This window comes from Leuciscus leuciscus (assembly GCF_965113295.1).
Source record: "Leuciscus leuciscus genome assembly, chromosome: 22".
Taxonomy (NCBI): domain Eukaryota; kingdom Metazoa; phylum Chordata; class Actinopteri; order Cypriniformes; family Leuciscidae; genus Leuciscus; species Leuciscus leuciscus.
In genome coordinates this window covers 13,807,255-13,826,269 of record NC_138746.1, presented here as the reverse complement: position 1 = coordinate 13,826,269, position 19,015 = coordinate 13,807,255, and the positions used below count along the sequence as shown (strand labels likewise).

General features: G+C 38.1%; 1 protein-coding gene across 4 annotated transcripts in view; it reads left to right on the top strand.

Annotated features, from left to right (window-relative positions):
• slka (STE20-like kinase a) overlaps positions 1 to 19,015 on the top strand; it is a 28,195-nt gene that overhangs the window by 7,565 nt on the left and 1,615 nt on the right. Inside the window, exons 3-19 of one of the 4 annotated variants that reach the window (XM_082154937.1) lie at positions 1,163 to 1,211; positions 2,151 to 2,300; positions 4,505 to 4,577; positions 4,719 to 4,913; positions 5,257 to 5,338; positions 5,429 to 5,575; positions 5,743 to 6,927; positions 7,204 to 7,334; positions 7,467 to 7,590; positions 8,823 to 9,002; positions 12,676 to 12,768; positions 13,855 to 13,926; positions 15,538 to 15,667; positions 16,466 to 16,590; positions 16,683 to 16,871; positions 16,977 to 17,102; positions 17,262 to 17,375. In XM_082154937.1, the coding sequence (XP_082011063.1) occupies positions 1,163 to 1,211; positions 2,151 to 2,300; positions 4,505 to 4,577; positions 4,719 to 4,913; positions 5,257 to 5,338; positions 5,429 to 5,575; positions 5,743 to 6,927; positions 7,204 to 7,334; positions 7,467 to 7,590; positions 8,823 to 9,002; positions 12,676 to 12,768; positions 13,855 to 13,926; positions 15,538 to 15,667; positions 16,466 to 16,590; positions 16,683 to 16,871; positions 16,977 to 17,102; positions 17,262 to 17,375 (3,165 nt within the window). The remainder of the gene's footprint in view (positions 1 to 1,162; positions 1,212 to 2,150; positions 2,301 to 4,504; positions 4,578 to 4,718; positions 4,914 to 5,256; positions 5,339 to 5,428; positions 5,576 to 5,742; positions 6,928 to 7,203; positions 7,335 to 7,466; positions 7,591 to 8,822; positions 9,003 to 12,675; positions 12,769 to 13,854; positions 13,927 to 15,537; positions 15,668 to 16,465; positions 16,591 to 16,682; positions 16,872 to 16,976; positions 17,103 to 17,261; positions 17,376 to 19,015) is intronic. The other 3 variants (XM_082154939.1, XM_082154938.1, XM_082154940.1) reach the window with 3 other exon arrangements.

The window sequence follows — 19,015 nt, the reverse complement described above, 5'->3', positions numbered from 1 at the left end:
TGTCTAAAGAGTGTCAGTGGATCCTATTTTTCTACTATAGAGCTCCCAAGATAATTATGGAAGGATGGTTTCATATGATCCTCCCCTCTGCGGTTGGCATGTATAGAAGGATAATGGCCTATTTCAAATGACCAGAGAAAGTGCTCATGAATTAATTAGATGCAAGTCCAGTCTGCTTAGCCTGGCTGCTATTCAAGAGATATGAATGCACAGCTCATAGCAGCACAAGCAAGCCTCTTAATGCGTAGAGAGATCGTTCCTACACTCAGTGTCAGAGCTGTGCAAAATATTCATAGAAAGCTGACTAAAATCTGCACAGCAGTCAATTGTTTGTCACGTAATGTTACATTATTCTCCAGCCTCCTGTCAGTGTTCATAGTTAATTCAGATGCAGCTGACTTTTCATGAGTTAACATTGTATGAAAGAACTGACGCTTTAGTGTCGAAGTGTGTCCAATAAACGTAAGTTCTCTTGGTTTGTGATGAGATTGCTTACTGTATGCTACTATGTAAGCTATTTCTCTCCTCTCATGGGACATAGCATAATATAGGGGTTGTATTGATTTTTCTGCAGCACCTGTTACCTTAAAGACCAGCTGCTGTGGTCAGTGTAATAGGACGGTGTTCACTTACATAATGATTTTATCATTTCACTCAGAGGCTTAAGTTTCATTTATCACTGCACTGCTGTTGGTTGCCATTATCCAGTATACCAAAAAAATAAGTGAATACTTGTGTAACCTAATAAAACTAGAAATTAGATTAGCAATTTTTACAAAATGTTCTCATCTCATCATAGCCCTTCTAATGATACCTGAGAGTGCCATTAACAAAGACATCAGAAAAGGTTTTTTAAGTGAAGTCATCAGTACTTTAACTAGAAGCCAGAAGAAACCAATATTTAATAAAAAAAAAAGTGGAAACCGTGATACTTTCTTTCAGGATTCTTTGCTGAATAGAAAGTTCAAAACAATAATTTATTCAAAATAGAAATCTTTTGTAACATTATAAATGCCTGTACTGTTACATTTGATAAATATAATGCATCATGCCTTCTTTCACCCTTGTAATGGAGATGTAAAATGCTAAATTGCAAACTTTGGAATCAGTGTCATTATTAGTTCATTCATCTTCTGGATCTGTCTTTCTCTTCCTCCTTTAGATTTTCATTGAGTTTTGTGCCGGAGGAGCAGTAGACGCTGTGATGTTGGGTAAGTTTAATGGTCTTTGTTTAACTGAAGGTAATAGAAGGCTCTGTGGTCGTCTGAGTCTGTTCTACTGTGTGATGATGTTCCATTCCTCCAGACCTCACTGGCACACCAGCATGCTGTGCTCAGTTTTGCCACTGGACTGGACCATATAATTATCAACGTCAGTTTTTTAAGGAGTGGTTAGGCTCTTTTTAAAGCTACTCAGCCTTTTTCCGTGTTGGCTGGAAGCGATGTTGAAATGTCCCCACACGGATCAGACCTTTTCTGTGACATGCCATGTCAGCAAATTCATAAGTAGAAATTACACATTTTTCATGGCTCTCAGTGGTATTTATTCAGCCAGAAACAATGCTTAAATGTCTAACAAATGGTCCCATTTCTTCTCTTTTTGTACAGTGTTGTCTGTACCATTTACAAAAAGCTGTTTTCAATCAAAAATCTTGTCAGCTTATTTGATTGAAATTTTTTTTTGCAGTTGTAAACAATATCCTGTAAGAATAAAAACTCTCCTTCTTATGACTGTGTTTAGTCTTCTGTGATGAAAATCTGGCTACTTCTACATTTAGCCTGAAAGAGAGGTGTTGCTGGTGGGAGGTGTTGGGGTGAGGAGGTGTTCTTATGATGGAAACGCTTTTGTTGACTCACTGTTTGTGCTGTTATAACTCCCTCTGTTGCCTTCTGCCTGTTCTGTGATGGCCTATCCCAGCAGTGCGGCTGTAATAAAGGCAGTTCACATTGCTTCAGTCAGTGTACACTACTTAGCCAAGAACAACAGCAGAGAACAAATCTATTAATAAAAGCCATAGCCCTTTGTCACTTATACATTTGAGTTTATTTGTCTAGTTTAACTTGAATACACATCACAGCAAATAAAAAAAATCATATAAAGTGTGCTTGCTTAGTAGTGACAATTTTGCTTGTGTATGTGTGTGTCTGCAGAGCTGGAGCGGCCACTGACAGAGCCTCAGATCCGGGTTGTGTGTAAACAGACACTGGAGGCGCTGGTTTACCTCCATGAAAATAAGATTATACACCGCGACCTGAAGGCTGGAAATATTCTCTTAACCTCGGATGGAGACGTCAAATTGGGTAATAGCTTCGTGAAGTGTGCTTAAATACTGTCTTAGCACCTGAGGGACAAATGACTGCCTTAAAAAGAAGACAATGTTGTTATTGTTAAATAAAACTAAAACTATTACAAAACCTTTTCGTTATTTGAACTGAAGTAAATAAGTTGAAGTACTACAATGATAAAAAATATATAAAATATGAAATATAAAAATAGGTGAGTTCAAAATATTAAGAAATACTATAATATTATATAAATAATACTACATTTTCACTGGAGTCTTGAAAGACTGGAAGTATCGTGGAGTTTTAAAATGGTGATTTCCCTGTCCTTGAATTGTGATCGAAATTATCAAAAATATATCATAAATAGAAAATAAATATTTATTTATATAATAATACTAAATGTATTTATAAAATTAATTGTTTTTATAATTATAAAATTCTAAGAATATGACAATTCAATTTTATATACTAACACCGTTATGACAATTCATAATTATAAAACTCTAATTTTATAATTGTTACATTTATATATTTAAATGTTGCTTTGCTCTAAAACAGTGGTTTTCAAACTGTGGGTCGCGACCCACTTGTGGGTCACACAGTGAGAAAAGGTAGGTCGCACAAAGGCACTTAGCTGCAGCTAAATTTACTTTACGATGAGTGAAACAAAACCAGTCCGATTAATGACCAAACGACTATGAATTTTAGCGCCCGCCAAAGTGTTATTTGATCGCTGAGTAATGTAGATGAACTGCTGCGCTTGTGACAGAGTCACAGTGCATGTTTAACTGAAAGAACGAGCAGAGAGAGTACTCGGTCGCGCGCGCGTGCGCGCGCTCTCTCTCTCTATTCGGAGCCAGGCGAAAGTGTAAAAAAGACTTCACCGTCTCCAAACTAAGCGCTGTCTTACTCTCTCTCCCTCGCACATATTAATCAAAATAAATCGACACGGTGGTAAAAGGTCGGAAGACCAAAGTTTCATGTGGAGCATTCAGAGACTTTTTTTTTCTTCCTCAATTACAGCTGGGTATGAATTGTGCTAAATAAGTTGTTGCCTTATCTTCTCTGAAAAGCGTCCCAGACATTCAGCTGACATAAAACAACACTTTAATAAACGAAAAAAACTATCCAGTGATGAAATGTTTTCTGTGTTGACACAAATCTTGGATGTCTATGTCCTAACTGCTGGGATAATCACACAACGCGCATGACACGTCCAATTCGCAAACTAATGACTCCTTTGAACGATTCATTTTAATGAATGGACAACTGATCTTTCCAACAGTGAACTCAGGAGACGTTTGAATCAGTAACACTTTACAATAAAGTTCTATTTATTACATAAATTACATAAAAAGTACAGTTTGCTTACTCAAGCTTAAGCTTTAAAATAAATAAAACCCCTTGTTTTTTTTTTGAAAAGCATGAGACTACATTTTTCTACACAGTGCTATCAAGAATCGATAAGAGAATCGTTAAAGAATCGGATCGATAATCAAAATCGTCAGTGGCATTATTATTATTGATAAAATCGTATCATTTCCCATCCCTATGTGAAGACGGTAAAATTATAATCAAACATTAAAGAACATACATGTTTTTAAAAGTTTTTTTAAGAGTTAAAAGTTTAAAATATTTTGCTAACATGAAGGCTTGTCACTGTCAGTCTTTTTACATCAGTGCAAAACTAGGGAATGCAGATTAAGACCATCAGCATGCATTGATTAATCCCATGGCATGTAGCAAAAAAAAAAAAAAAAGTGCGACCAAATCATGCTGGTGCGACCAACTGAGAAAGTTGGTAGCACCAGTGCAAGTGGGTCTTGAGATTGATTATACTTGTCTAGGTGGGTCCTAGAACAAAAAAAGTTTGGGAACCCCTGCTCTAAAACATTAAATTGGCTAGGAATGACTCTTTATGGCTGTTGAAGACACCTAATAATTTCTGTAAAATGATAATAAAAAAATTAAAAAATGTATCCAGTCATCCCAAACATCTGGAAAGGTCAGGGAAAAGTAATTTTGTCAAAGTCTGATTAATTGATCTTCGGTAATTAATAGGGGTGGATATTAGTAAACTGAAATGTTTATCTTGGCTTTTAAGTTTTTCAACAATTACTGTTGTTGTTGTTGTTTTTTAAGGCTTTTTTAATAGCTTTTTTAATTCCATAGTGCTGTCAGCCAGTATGTCTCTAATTTTGATCAATGTCTCTTCTCAGCTGATTTTGGAGTGTCTGCAAAGAATACAAAGACTCTACAGAGAAGAGACTCATTCATTGGAACGCCTTACTGGTTAGTCACTCAATTTAAGTCTTGCTTTGAATCATGAGATCTGTCACTATGTAAGAACAGGGCTGTGAATAGGGCACATAATACGGTTCTTTATTTGTCCGATTTAACAAAATCCCTCCCCTTCTCTCTCTTAAATGCAAGGATGGCACCCGAGGTGGTGATGTGTGAGACGTCAAAGGACAGACCGTACGACTACAAAGCGGACATCTGGTCCCTGGGGGTGACTCTGATCGAGCTGGCACAGATCGAGCCGCCCAACCACGAGATGAACCCAATGAGAGTCCTGCTAAAAATAGCAAAGTCTGAGCCCCCCACACTCGCAGCTCCATCACGATGGTAAGAGTTATGACTCAGTGCCATGATCTTCCACTTGTGTCAATGAAGTCAAATGTGATTAGCAATAGAAGCAATATCGTTTCTGAGGACAGGTTATTTCAATAATTTTTTTTGGTCATATTTTGGGTGGTATGATAAATAACCTTCCAACTATGAAATAATCAAACTGGAGGCCATTGAGCTGATGAATCGTATAAGCTGTCGCCCACACAGAGTCCCAACACATGATCAGGCTGGAACTGGATAGCCTGTTGCTCAATAGTTATGACTGTAATACCCCAAACGAAGAGCGCTTTTACATTCAGCACATGGTTTATATTTGTTCCTCCGCTGTGTTAAACAGGTCTCCGGAGTTCAGTGATTTCCTGCGGAAAGCGCTGGATAAGAATGTAGACAATAGGTTGGGTGCATTGCAGCTCTTACAGGTTGGGCCATCTTGTATATCTTGGTGCAGTTCCATTTAAAGGATGAAATTAAAATGCACATGTAAGTAATGAGCCATGGTCTGCTTTCAGCATCCATTTGTTTCAAATGTGGAGGATAGCAAACCACTGCGAGAGCTGATTGCTGAGGCTAAAGCCGAAGTGGTTGAGGAGATTGAAGATGGCAAAGAGGAAGAGGGAAAAGAGGAAGAGGAGGAAGAAGAGCCCGAGCCCCAGCTGGTATGAACATAAAAAATTGATCTCTTTCGGAATGTAGAAGCACATTCAGAGAATCTGAAATTGTGATGATAATATGCATGGAAGACAACACCACCAGAGTTCTTTAAGTATATTCATGCACATCACACTGTTCAAAACATCACATTGTTTTTGTTTGTTATATGTAGGCAGTGCCTGGACACAAACGTGCATTATCGGACACCAGCGTTGGCAGCTCAGAGGATGAGAGGCAGTATCAGAACACGCCAACTCTTGAGTCGGTCACAGAGAGGACTGAACCTGAAAGAAAACCCAGTTCAGAGGATCAGGCTAGTGACAAGACCTCCGACATGCTGGTGGACACCAGCAAACCCAACCATGCTGAGGATGAGAAGATGAATGAGTTTGGTGTGTCAGACACCAGCAATGAGGAATCACGTTCTGGTGAGGAGGCTGTACCAAAACAAGAGGAATCTCCTACACCAGTGACCACAGAAGTGGAGATTTCTGATCAGCCAAACCCACCAGCATCAAATGACACCGTCCTCCAAGAGATTGTGACCGTCAGTGAAGAAACTGGAGAGGAAGAAAAGAAAGAAGTGAAGGTGGAAGAGACAACAGAGAAGAAAGAAGAGTATGAAGAAATGCAGCAGCAAGCCAAAGCACCAACCACCACAGATGAAGAAGAGGAACGTATCCTACCTTCAGATGAAGCTGAACCAGAGAACAAATCTGATGGTGTTACTGAAGAAGGCTCTGAACCAGTTGTTACAGGAAAAACAGAAGACAAAATTGAGACTGAGGAAGAAATTACTAAAAAGGAACTAGTGGAGGATGAGAGAACAGTAACCTCACCAGATGTCCCTACAGAAGAGGTAAAGAAGAACCAACTGGAAATTTCACCAGATGCTTCTTCAGAAGTAAAGGAGGAGCAAATGGGAACTTCACCAGATGTTTCTACAGAAGAGGTAAAGGAGGATCTTCCTCAAGTGGCAACAGAGGAACATGATAAAGGTGGAGATGAGGCTGAGAGTTCAGAACCCAAAGAGGATCCTGCAACCAAGGGAGTAGATGTAGTAGATGACATCTCTGTGAATGAATTGCCTGTTGTTGTCATCAATGGTGTAAAAGAACAGGAGGTCAGTGCAACAGAAAAACCTCAAGAAGCCAATGAAGACAGACCAGAGACCCTGGAAGCACCTACCATGCTTGAGAATGACCAGAATGCAGCAGAGGTGGTGAAACCTGATGTTGAAAAAGAGAAAGACTCTGACTCAGGCAGCAGTTCTGCTGCAGATACTAACAGCATTGACATTAACCTGTCAATCTCCAGCTTCCTCTCCAAAAGCAAAGAAGGATCTGTTTCAATACAGGTACCTACAACTCACATGTGTCAAACTCCGGTCCTGGGCCACTGTCCTGCAGAGTTTAGCTCCAATCAGCTCCAAAACACTTGCCTGGAAGTTTCTAGTAATCCTGAATACCTTGATTAGCTGGATCAGGTGTGTTTAATTAGGGTTGAAGCTAAACTCTGCAGGGTTGTGGCCCTCCAGGAACTGAGGTTGACACCCCTGCTATAAGTGCACCTGATGTCCTTGAAATTAAGGTTCTGGAAGTAAATATTCATTCAACTTTATTCACTCCCACAGGACAGCAAACGGCAAAAGAAAACCCTGAAAAAGACCCGCAAGTTTTTGGTCGATGGGGTCGAAGTCAGTGTCACCACATCCAAGATTGTCACAGACAATGACACCAAGAGTGAGGAACTGAGATTTTTGAGGTATCTAAGCTGACATCAGTTACTGTTACTAGTTAATTGCAATTTGCGACTGGCAAATGATAATGTATATATGATAATGCTTAAATGTTTTAAATCACCAGAAAAAGTGTGTGAAGTGTGTTTATTTTGTAGGCGTCAGGAGCTACGAGAACTGAGGCTGCTGCAAAAAGAAGAGCAAAGAGCTCAGCAGCAGCTCAGCAACAAACTGCAGCAGCAGAAAGAGCAGCTCTTCAGGCGCTTCGAGCAGGAAATGACGGTCAGCACCCTCATTCCCTCACTATATTTGTTTACATTAAACATTGTAATCCACTGTTTATTGTACACTCTTTTGTTTTGTCCATAAACACTGAAAGAACTGTTTTAGTTTTCTTAAATGCAGATGTAGCATGATGGATAAGTTAAAAGTATCTAAACACAGCAAGGTTGATTCACATAACAGGAAGGCTGCAATACACTGCCTCCTAACCATCTCTCTCATGTTAATTTGAATTTTGACACCACAGTAACAAGCACAGTGCTTTGGATTTATGATCTATTTTTGTAATGTTGTGATCTATAGTAGCTCCGCCCACAGTCACTGATCCAAAATCTTGCTTCACATGGCATTTTATTAAACATCATGTATGTTCTGATTGGCTGTCATTTTGCTTTCATCTGTAGCTATGTTTCCATCCAAAGTTTTGAATTTAACTTATGCGTAAAATTGGAAAATCCATCCAGTGAGCTTAAGAGTACAAAATCGTTACTTCCTGATAAACTGGCGCTAAACATCATAAAGATAGTAGGAGAAGCCAATGTATGTAATAATTTTAATATATACAATAAATTACTTGTGCCGCAGTTGAAACACAATAGACGCGGCCATATTATCTTGCTTTCGGAGGCGGATGCCTGCTGTTTGGGAACGCAATTGTGTAAGAGATAATTAAACCGAACCACTTTGATGACAGACTTTGCTGAGGCATTTCAGAATGACCAAAACAGCATTTCAGATAATCATCCGCTGGGTAGTCCAGTTATGCCGTCCCATTGCTTAGTCACGTCTTTGATTGATGCGCATCGATTTAATTTATTCGCTAAATGTTTTTCATCGTAGTTTATGCACATATTTTCTTATCGGATACAAAAAATCTATTTGACTCAATTCAGCGCACAAGATTTTCATGCGCATTTTTAGAATTTATGTGCAACTTGCCATTTCATCCAGTGTTTAAACAAATTTTTTTTTTTTTGATTTACCAAAATGGACATAAAAATAGATGGATGGAAATATAGCTAATGACAGAATAATTTGCCATATAGTCATAACATCTGGTTTGTACTCAATTGTAGCCACTGTTTAGTGCTTTTGTTGAACTGCTCCCTTTTAGTTCAGGTTTAAAAGCCTGATGAAGTCTCACAGGGGCACAAGCACACAGATAAAATTGCTCAGTGCATTAGTGGTCAGTTACCGTAATTCAGTATTCCTCTTTCACACTCTCTCCACAGGGAAAGAAACGTCAGTATGACCAAGAGGTGGAGAACCTTGAGAAACAGCAAAAACAGACCATAGAGCGTCTGGAGCAGGACCACACCAACCGGCTGAGAGATGAGGCCAAGAGGATCAAAGCAGAGCAGGACAAGGAGCTCTCCAAGTTCCAGAACATGCTGAAGAACCGCAAAAAGGAGGTAACCGAGAAAGAGGGGCGCAGAGTTGAATGTACAGTATTTATGCATGCATTTGTTTATCAGGCCATGACTTGTTGCTTGTTGGTACTAGGGATGAGCATTCAGAGTAATTTAACAGTTGAGTACACTAACTAAAATATGAGTATTTAATTAAAATATTTAAGTAAATTTAAGTAAAAAATGCAAGTTTGTCACTTTCGAGAAATTGAGTTTTTTTCTCAAACATTAAACCATATCACACTTCAGATAAAAGCTTTTTTTTTTTTTTTACTTTTTATTGAGCTTGCATAGAAATCAGTTTGAAAAGTAGGCTGCCAGCATTAGTGTATTTGCATACATAAAAATGCTGTTTCAACATATCACTTTCACTTTTTATAGCTTCATTCTTATTTAAAAAAAGGCCCTGCAACTTGTCATCCCTTTTTTTCTGAATAAGTGACTAGATCATGCTTAACATTTTCTTTACATTGATTTGAGTCTATGGCAGGTAAAGGCACAAAGGAGTCGGACAATCTATTTGTGATTAGTGTTTACTTGTCAACTAGTCAGCAGAATGAATATTTGTCTGTTGGATTGCTCATGTTCATCCCTATTTGGTATGCTTTTAGGCCCAATCCCAATTCTATTTTATACCCCTTCGCCTACCCCTAACCCTTCGCCTACCCCTAACCCTTGCCCCTTGAAACAGAGTGTCGTGGCGTAGGGGTGAAAATATTCCCCTAAGAAATGGGACACCACTACTACACCGTTACATGTCATTATACATCGTCGCTAGCGCCTACGTCACAGGAGATGCGCCAATGTTTATCACAAACTTCCAAGATGCCGTCGTCAGCTGTAGTCTTGCGTGAGTTACAGCTATTTTTTGTATTTTTCTTCTGAAGTTTGCAGAAAATAACGAAGATGACGATATCTTCGACGCCTAAAAGCTGCGTTCACACCAAACGCGAATAGAGCGTCTGGCGCGAGTGATTTCAATGTTAAAAGACGCGTTTACACGCGTCTGGAGGTCTTGCGGCGCGAATGAGGCGTTTAGTGCGGCGCGGTGGACGCGAATTCGCCTCATTCGTCCACTTCGCTTCAAACTTTTGCTTTTTACACGCGTCATATTGTTAACGAACTTTAACGATTTTTTTGCAACTGTTTCTTTGAAGAACATGACCGTAAATATGAACACAAGATTGAATGTGACAAAGAAAATGATTATTGGCAGTCATGTTGCCTCTGTAGCCGGTGTATGCAGGTACATTTCTCATACCCCTTCGTTTGAAGTGTGGTCCCGAAAAATCTTCGTTTCAAGGGCTATCTGGCCCTTCCCCTTACCCCTACCCCTCCAACCAAAAGAGAATTGAGACAGCCCTACCCCTTCACGTGCACACGCAAAACAGAGGGGAAGGGGTAAGGGGTAGAATTGGGATTGGCCCTTAGTAGCTTTTTTCATTCTTGTTTTCTGGGGATGCAAAATCCAAACAGACACTCTTGCGTTTGACTAATTTACTTTAGCAGCTTTGCTTCTGGAATCACAATGCAGCTGCAAATGGAATTGATTTCCTCACCTGTCCCTTTAGACACTTCTCAGCTGTGTCTCTTGCCTGTGTTCAGACTTGTAAATGCAAAGCAGTTCTTTTCTTATCATGTTATGTTTGCTTAACGAAACTCTGGCTTTCACATTCAATTACCTCCATCCTCCGAGAGGCCACAGAGATGGCTTTAAAGGTTAATTGGGTCCTAAGCAATGGCTTAGGAACAAAACAAAGGTTTTCTTCATTTCATCTCTTCCTCCTGCTGGTGTTTTCAAATGTTGCTCATGAATGAAGGGATTTCAGTACAATCATGCATGGCTTCATGGAAATGGGGTCTGTGTGGTGTGGGTTTGTCACTATTCTTATTTCCTTTTAGTTATTGATGCATGGTGCATTTGCTTTCATAGTCAGTAACATGATTATAATGGCACATTTCAGCTGTTTGGTCTCTCATTGCATCATCAGCCAGCATGATACATGCTCACAGCGATGGTCAAACTGTGTATTAGCACCACTAGATTCTCTCTTATTTTCTCTTGTTTTGGTTTTTCTGTGGCACTTGTACTAGACCGCTTGCTCCTCACTAATGCTGTCATTTGCATGAACAGAGTGCCTTAATGGATTCAGAAACGGGAATGTCTTGTTTTCTCCCTCTCTTTCTCCCTCTCATGATACCCTGTGTTCAAATACATCTTGAAATTGAAATTTAAAATTTTTTCCTATAAAGTATTAACATTATTTTTCAGAATAAGTATATGTAAAATAACTGTTTTCACACATTGTTTTATCATGTTATGCTTTTCTAAATGTCACTAATTATGTTGCTGTGTGAGTGTGATGTAATGAGTGGAGATCAGTGCTGTGGTGTAGGGCCTCTTCTCTTGATTGGGAATACAGTTTTTGTAGACTAATATGTACTAGAGATTAAGTTTCCTTTCATTTTAAAAATACTGTTAAAAGTGACCTTCATTGCAGGATGCACATTTCAGTTTTCTATATTGCTGAGCAGCAGATAAAGTAATGTACACTACCCTACCATTTAAAAGTTTGGAGTCGGTAGGATTTATTTTTAAATGACTACTTTTATTTATCAAGGATGCAGTGATCAGAAGGGACAGTAAAGACATTTATAATATTACAAAAGATTTTTCAAATAAATGCTGTTCTTTTGAGTAAGCAGCATAACTGTTTTCAACATTGATATTAATAACAAATGTTTCTTGAGCACCAAATCATCATATTACAATGATTTCTGAAGGATCATTTGACACATTCTAATACATTAAATTAGAGAACATTTGTTTTTAGCTTTATTAATATTTCAATTTAAAACTGTATTTTTGATCAAATAAATACAGCATAAGAGACTTCTTCCTAAATATTAACACAAATGTATCAGCCCCCAAACTTTTTACTGGTAGTGTACATGAAATGATAATGTATGATTTTATTATGGCAGAGATAGACAAAATTGTTCAATTTGAATGAACACTATGTAATATTTATTAATTGGACAATACAAATAATTTGAGCTGATTAATTAGACTGGGTTAATGCCGGTTCGCATCAAGAATGATAACTATATTAGCTAAAAGTAAGTGTTAATATTTTCAGTTAGACAGTGACTGGCATTTCTGAGAACGAGGATAATCTAGAGTCAGCAAAATATCTTTCTTTCCTGATCAAACTGACAATTTGACATTTTGGCACTTGACCTCTCTTGCTGTTGAAATTTTTTTTCCTGCTGACACGGCTTCCTTTAGAGAAGAACAAACGTCAGCAATATAGAAGTGTGCATCTTTTAGAGATTAATTTGAAGGGATCTATACTCTCATGGTTGTAGAGGTGAAGGAAGGATCTATGTTAGCTGCTGTTAGTGGGCTTTTTCTCTGTTCTTCAGCTTCTGAACAACTCTTTAACGGTAGTAGCTGATCATGGGCTATTGGAATCATCTTTATATTAACTGCTAACCCAGTTGGAAATCATCAGTGGTTTGGAGATGATTATCTTTCAAATACTAAAGCGTTCATCATCATAGATTAACCCTTCATGGCAGATTTTGCATGACTTTCTCCGACTAATGATTTACACCGTCAGTCCCTACGCAAGTAAAGCCTTCATTCCCAACAGTCTGCATGCTCACACTGTAGGTCAAACAAGAGGTCGAACAGTCCCCCAAACGCATGAGAAAAGAGCTCATGAAACGCTTAAAGGAAGACCTAGCAGTCGTTCAACATGAAGAGGTAATTTAGACACCCCATACACACACTTCCACTTCTCCTCTTTTCTACCACTCTGATCTTGAATTGTTGGATTGACAAAAATTAAGGTTATTCCTTAAATTTCCTATTTAAAAAGAAACTTCCATTAGCATTAATTAATAATTTGTCCTCCCTTTGCTGCCAGAACAGCTTCCACTTTTCTGGAAAGACTTTCCACTAGATAATGCAGGTGGATGCAAGGATTCGCTCTCTTGTCCAGACACAAACGCATTAGTGAGATTAGGCGATGAGATCCGGCGCATGCATTCCAATTAATTTTAGGGCTGTGCGATGATAATATTATTATTATTATGAACTAAAATAATAAACGAAGCAAGAAATATTACTGATATAATATTTTACTCTAAAATAAAAATAGCATTTAAGGAAAGAAATATAATAGTATTGTAATTTTACAGTTGTACAGTAAAATAAAATGATGAATATTTATGACTGTCTTAATTTCATTTTGAAACATTAAACCTTAAAGCTTCTCTTTTGTTGACAAGTGTTTATAAGCTCGCTTATAAAGAACACAGTCTGCGCTTCACTCCAAAACATGCAGCGCATATATTTATATCATTAAACCGTACCCTTTCACTTTTATTTTTGTTTTATCATGCAGCCCTACCCTATTCCACTACAAGTGTTTGTCTGTACAGATGGCATGACTATATACTTCATGTTATGCACCTGTTAGAAATGTGTGTAGCTGAAGTAGCAAAACCGGTTAGAAAGGGGTTTCCCCATACTTTTGGCCCTGTAGGATGTTCTGTCAATCCGTCAACTCCAAAGAGAGAGGAGTATAACAGACTAATGATGACTCATCATGCATGTCAAGGATGACAGCCTTCAGACTCACCAGCTGCTAAACCCGCTCTCTGTCCATCATCTGGATCAACTTTCACTGCTCGCGGGTCTTAGCTCAGGACCCAGTAACAGATTATTGCAATGAGGAGACTAGATGATATTGTGAGATGTGTGTATGGTTTGCGTGTGATGCGCTTGAGTGCTCGTGTGTGTCCCCTGTTCCTGACGTGGTGGAGTTGGCTGTGTTTTGCTCCACAGGGTGTGGCCCAGGTTATGATACAGTCTTTTCAGTTGTCCTCATGTGCTCTGTTCAACGCTCAGATGCAGGATGTAAGTCTCCTCTCTCCTCGTGACTCAACCCTCTCACATGTGCCCGTCCGTCACACAAGTTACGGAGCAGATGCATACAATTTCACAACAGCTGTAATTTTTAAATAACTAAAATTAATGGGAAACTGATTAGCTTACACATTTTAAAACCAGAGAGAATAGACCATAAAGTATAGAATCCAGTACCAATGCAAAATGCATGTTTTCAGCACATCTCCTCGCCCCAGTACTTTGAAATGCCTCATTCCTACTGCAGAAGTTCATGTGAGCCTCCCTGGAATCATTGCACTGTTGTCACTCTTGAACTATATATTTGTTGAGTGACACTAGCAGAACTGATTTGATTATGTTCAACATGATTCTACTGAAGCATGCCCCTTTGTAACGGTGCAGTAGTGTTTGAACGTGATGTTGACGGCACATGCGGGCAGGAAGGTGCTCTGTTGTGTTGAAGTGCTGTTGCTGCACTGTCTCAATATCTCTTCTATCCATTCACTCTCTCATACTGTTACTGAAACTTTAGTCAAGTTTCTGTGCGTCACCTGTGCTGCTTTTTTTCTGTCTGCCACTGAAGGCCAAGTTCAAAGAAGGAGTCAAACATCAGGATCGCTTTTGAGATGTATTATTTTTATTAGTAGTAGTATATTAATGCATTAGCTTATATATATCGCCTGTATTGCTTTGGTTGAGTAATTTGTCAGTGTTACGCATGTCTTTGGCAAGCCCAAATGGATCTGAAATAAATGATTGTCAGGAAGTTTTCTGAAATTATACAAATACATACACTACCATTGAAAAGTTTGTGGTCAGTAAGATTTTTTTACTTTTTTTTTTTTTTTCTATTCATCAAATACAGAGAATCTATCATGGTTTCCACAAAAATATTGAGTATTTTTCAACATTGATCATAATAAGAAATGTTTCTTGAGCAGCAAATCAGCATATTAGAATGATTTCTGGAGGATCATGTGACACTGAAGACTGGAGTAATGATGCTGAAAATACAGCTGTGTCATCACAGGAAAAAAATACATTTTAAAATATATTAAAATAGAAAAACAATATTTTAAATTGGAATATTTCACCAAATTAATGTTTTTACTGTATTTTTGATCAAATAAATGCAGCCTTGATAATCATGAGACTTTTACCGACCAAACTTTTGAACGGCAGTGTACTTTTTTGTGTTGATCAAATTTAATTAAGCTTTCAGGAACTCATTTTAATACACATTTTATTGTGTTTAATCTATCCCACCTTTTTTCTCCCCTTTAATCAGCTTAGAAAATATGAAAAAAGTCAGTCTGTGCTTACCTTAAGGTTGTTATTGCTGTACTGTGACTTTGTATGTATTGTTAATCTATTCTCTAGATCATTCCTTTCTTAAATCTTTATCCATTTACCATGAATTTATAAATGTTTTATCTCTGTTAAATGGTTTAAGTGTGTGACCTTCCTCTTAATGCTGTGGTATCAGTGCTGTGTTAGTGCTCATGTGAAATGTGTTTGCCTCACCTTGGAGCATGATCATGTACAGATACTAATTTACAACACCCCTGTTGTTTCTGTACCCGATTCCTTTCTTCTTCTCGCTCCACCCATCTCTCTTAGGAGCAAGAGTTTCTCCAGAGGCAGCAGCAGGAGCTGGATGGATCTCTGAAGAAGATCATCCAGCAGCACAAACTAGAGATTGCCACTATAGAGAGAGACTGTCTCAACCACAAGCAGCAACTCATGAGAGGTCAGACACTCTCTACAGAGAAGCCTCTGTAAATATTCTTACACTTAATAATAATGAAAAGCATTTTGAATTCTTCTTCTTTTTTTTTTCTTTTTTTTTTTTGCCTGCAGTATATTTTCATACAGTTGCACAAACTTGCTGAATAAAAATATTACTTTCTCTCAAAAAAATCTTATTGTCCCCAAACGTGTGTGTGTGTGTGTGTGTCTATGTCTATTTACAGAGGTGAATATTCTTACATTTAATAATATGTAAGATTTGCATTTTGTAAGGATGCATTTTAAAACATCCTGGGTTTTTTAGTTTTTTGGTGTTAACATTTTTGTTTACTTGCAGTATATTCTCAAATAGTTCACATCAAACTTCACTGAGTGATTATATGAGAAAGTCCAGTAGACTTTTGTGGTGATGTTCATTACAAATAAATCAGCTGCATATATTTGGTGATATATTTATCTAGGTCACGCTTTCAACTCCAACCACAACGGAAACTCGTCACCTGCTTCTACTGACAGTAAAGCTGAAATAGAGCTAAACTTTGTTATTTTCAGACAGGGGGCCAATTATAAAGGCCAGCCGTATTCCTCTTGAGGTGTGGCCCAGATCTCATTTGATTAGATGTGTGTGTGTGTGAAAAATGTCCCATACATACCGTTTTGAGAATTGCCATCTATGATGTGTAATGAACTGTGACTTTGTGTCTGCAAACATGTCTAAGCATGAATGGAGTCAAATGATCTGGTTCTAACGGCTGAGAATTGCTCTATTTCCTCTCTTCTTTGGCTCACAAACCAACAGCTCGGGAGGCAGCCATGTGGGAGCTGGAGGAGCGCCACCTGCAGGAGAAACACCAGTTGCTGAAGCAGCAGCTGAAGGATCAATACTTCATGCAGAGACATCAGCTTCTCAAGAGGCATGACAAGGTGAGACCTGGCTGTCAATTTATACAACAAATCAAATACTGCCATGTTTTGTAGCCACTTTGACTGTTTATTCCTACTTGGCTGGTCATCAGGAGATGGAGCAGATGCAGGGTTATAACCAGCGGCTGATTGAGGAGATGAAGAACAGGCAGACACAGGAAAGAGCTCGGCTGCCAAAGATCCAGCGCAGTGAAGCGAAGACGCGCATGGCAATGTTTAAAAAGAGCCTGCGGATCACTGGCACAGGAACACCAGAGCAGGACAGGGAGAAGATCAAACAGGTCAGACCCTCTATCAGGAAGCTCGGGAAGACCTTTGTCAAGATCAGAGGAATCAGGCTTGTGTTAAGTCCTTTTTAAACCTTTTTCTACTTTCTTTTCGATCAGTTTGCTGCTCAAGAGGACAAGAGACAGAAGAATGAGAGACTTCATCAGCATCAGAAACATGAGAACCAGATGAGAGACTTGCAGCTGCAGTGTGACTCCAACATCAGAGAACTTCAACAGATGCAGGTCTGTAACGCACAGACATACATTCTTTCCATCTTCTGCTTTCCTTTTTGCCTGCATTTTTGATTGCATTTATGCTCTGTTCTGTAGAGTCTTTTAAATTAAACTAGGTGCCCTCTATCTTTGGTTGTAACATCTGGTTCATTGTCTTATTGCCAACAGAATGAGAAATGCCACCTCCTGATTGAGCATGAGACTCAGAAGCTGAAGGAGCTGGATGAGGATCACAGTCAGGAGCTGAAAGACTGGAGGGAGAAGCTTCGTCCCAGGAAGAAGGTATTCTATATATCATTATCATACAACATATGGATCCAGTTAAACCTGATCATTTCAAGTGGATCATGCTGCTTTTCCCCCCATGTCAAAGATTGTGGGTTTCCAAACAAGTTAAGAAAATATATGAAATCTAAAAATTTATTTAATATGATTATATAATTATTAATAACTTTTATGTGCACACTACTACTGATTAATGTTTTTGAGAGAAGTGTCTTTTGTTCACCAAGGCTGCAATTATTCAATTGAAAATGCATAAAAGTAATATTGTGAAATATTATTACAATTTAAATATATGTTTTCTCTTTTAAGTGATTTTATTTTTTTATTTTTTTGCAGTCATTACCCACGTCTTTAGTTGTGCTGCTAAATATATTTGTGGAAACTGCGATGAATTCTCTGATGAATTGAAAGCTCAAAAGAACAGCATTCATTTGAAATAAAAATCTGGCAACACTTCAAATAAGGTTCATTAGTTAATGTATTAATTAACATGAACTAACAATGAGCAATACATTTGTTACAGTATTTATTCATCTTTGTTCATTAATCCAGCTGTTCATTGTTTGTTCATGTTAGTTCACAGTGCATTAACTAATGTTAACAAATACAACTTTTGATTTTAATAATGTTTTTGTAAATGTTGAAATTAATATTAACTAAGATTAATAAATGCTGTAGAAGTATTGTTCATTCTTAGTTTAACTAAGGTAGTACTAATGAACCTTATTGTAAAGTGTTACCAGAAATCGTATGTTACATTTATAAATGTCTTCACTTTCACTTTTGGTCAGTTTCATGCAGCCCTGCTGAGTAGACGTATTTTCTCCTCCCCCCAAAAAATCTTACTGACCCTGAACTTTTGAACGTGCGTGTGTGTGTGTGCGTGTGTGTTTTTCTATCCCGGTGGGGACTTCAACCTGAATGCACACAGACTCGTGGGGACTTCAATTGAGGTCCCCATGGGTACACAAGCTTATAAATCATACAGAATGACTTTTTTTGGAAATGTAAAAATGCAGAAAGTTTTCTGTGATGGTAGGTTTAGGGGTAGGGTTAGTGTAAGGATATAGAATATACAGTATAAAAACCATTAAAGGGATAGTTCACCCAAAAATGAAAATTCTGTCATCATTTACTCACCCTCAAGTTGTTTCAAACCTGTATGAATTTCTTTTTTCTGCTGAACACAAAAGAAGATATTTTGAAAAATGTCTGTAACCAAACAGTTGATGGACCCCATTGACTTCCATAGTAGGAAAAAAAATGGGATGGAAGTCAGTGGGGTCCATCAACTGTTTGGTTACAGACATTTTTCAAAATATCTTCTTTTGTGTTCAGCAGAAAAAAGAAATTCATACAGGTTTGAAACAACAACTTGAGGGTGAGTAAATGATGACAGAATTTTCATTTTTGGGTGAACTATCCCTTTAAGTCTTTAAAGAGAGTCCCCACAAAGATAGTGAAACAGACATGTGTGTGTGTGTGTAACCCTATATACCCTAATATTATCTTTTTTTTTTTAAATCTAAGAAAATATTAGAATAAAGTCTGAGGTCATAGTATTCTGGAATGATAATATGCCATATATTTTGAGTAGGACTGTTCTTTGTAAGTACACTATATGTCTCTCTCCTGCT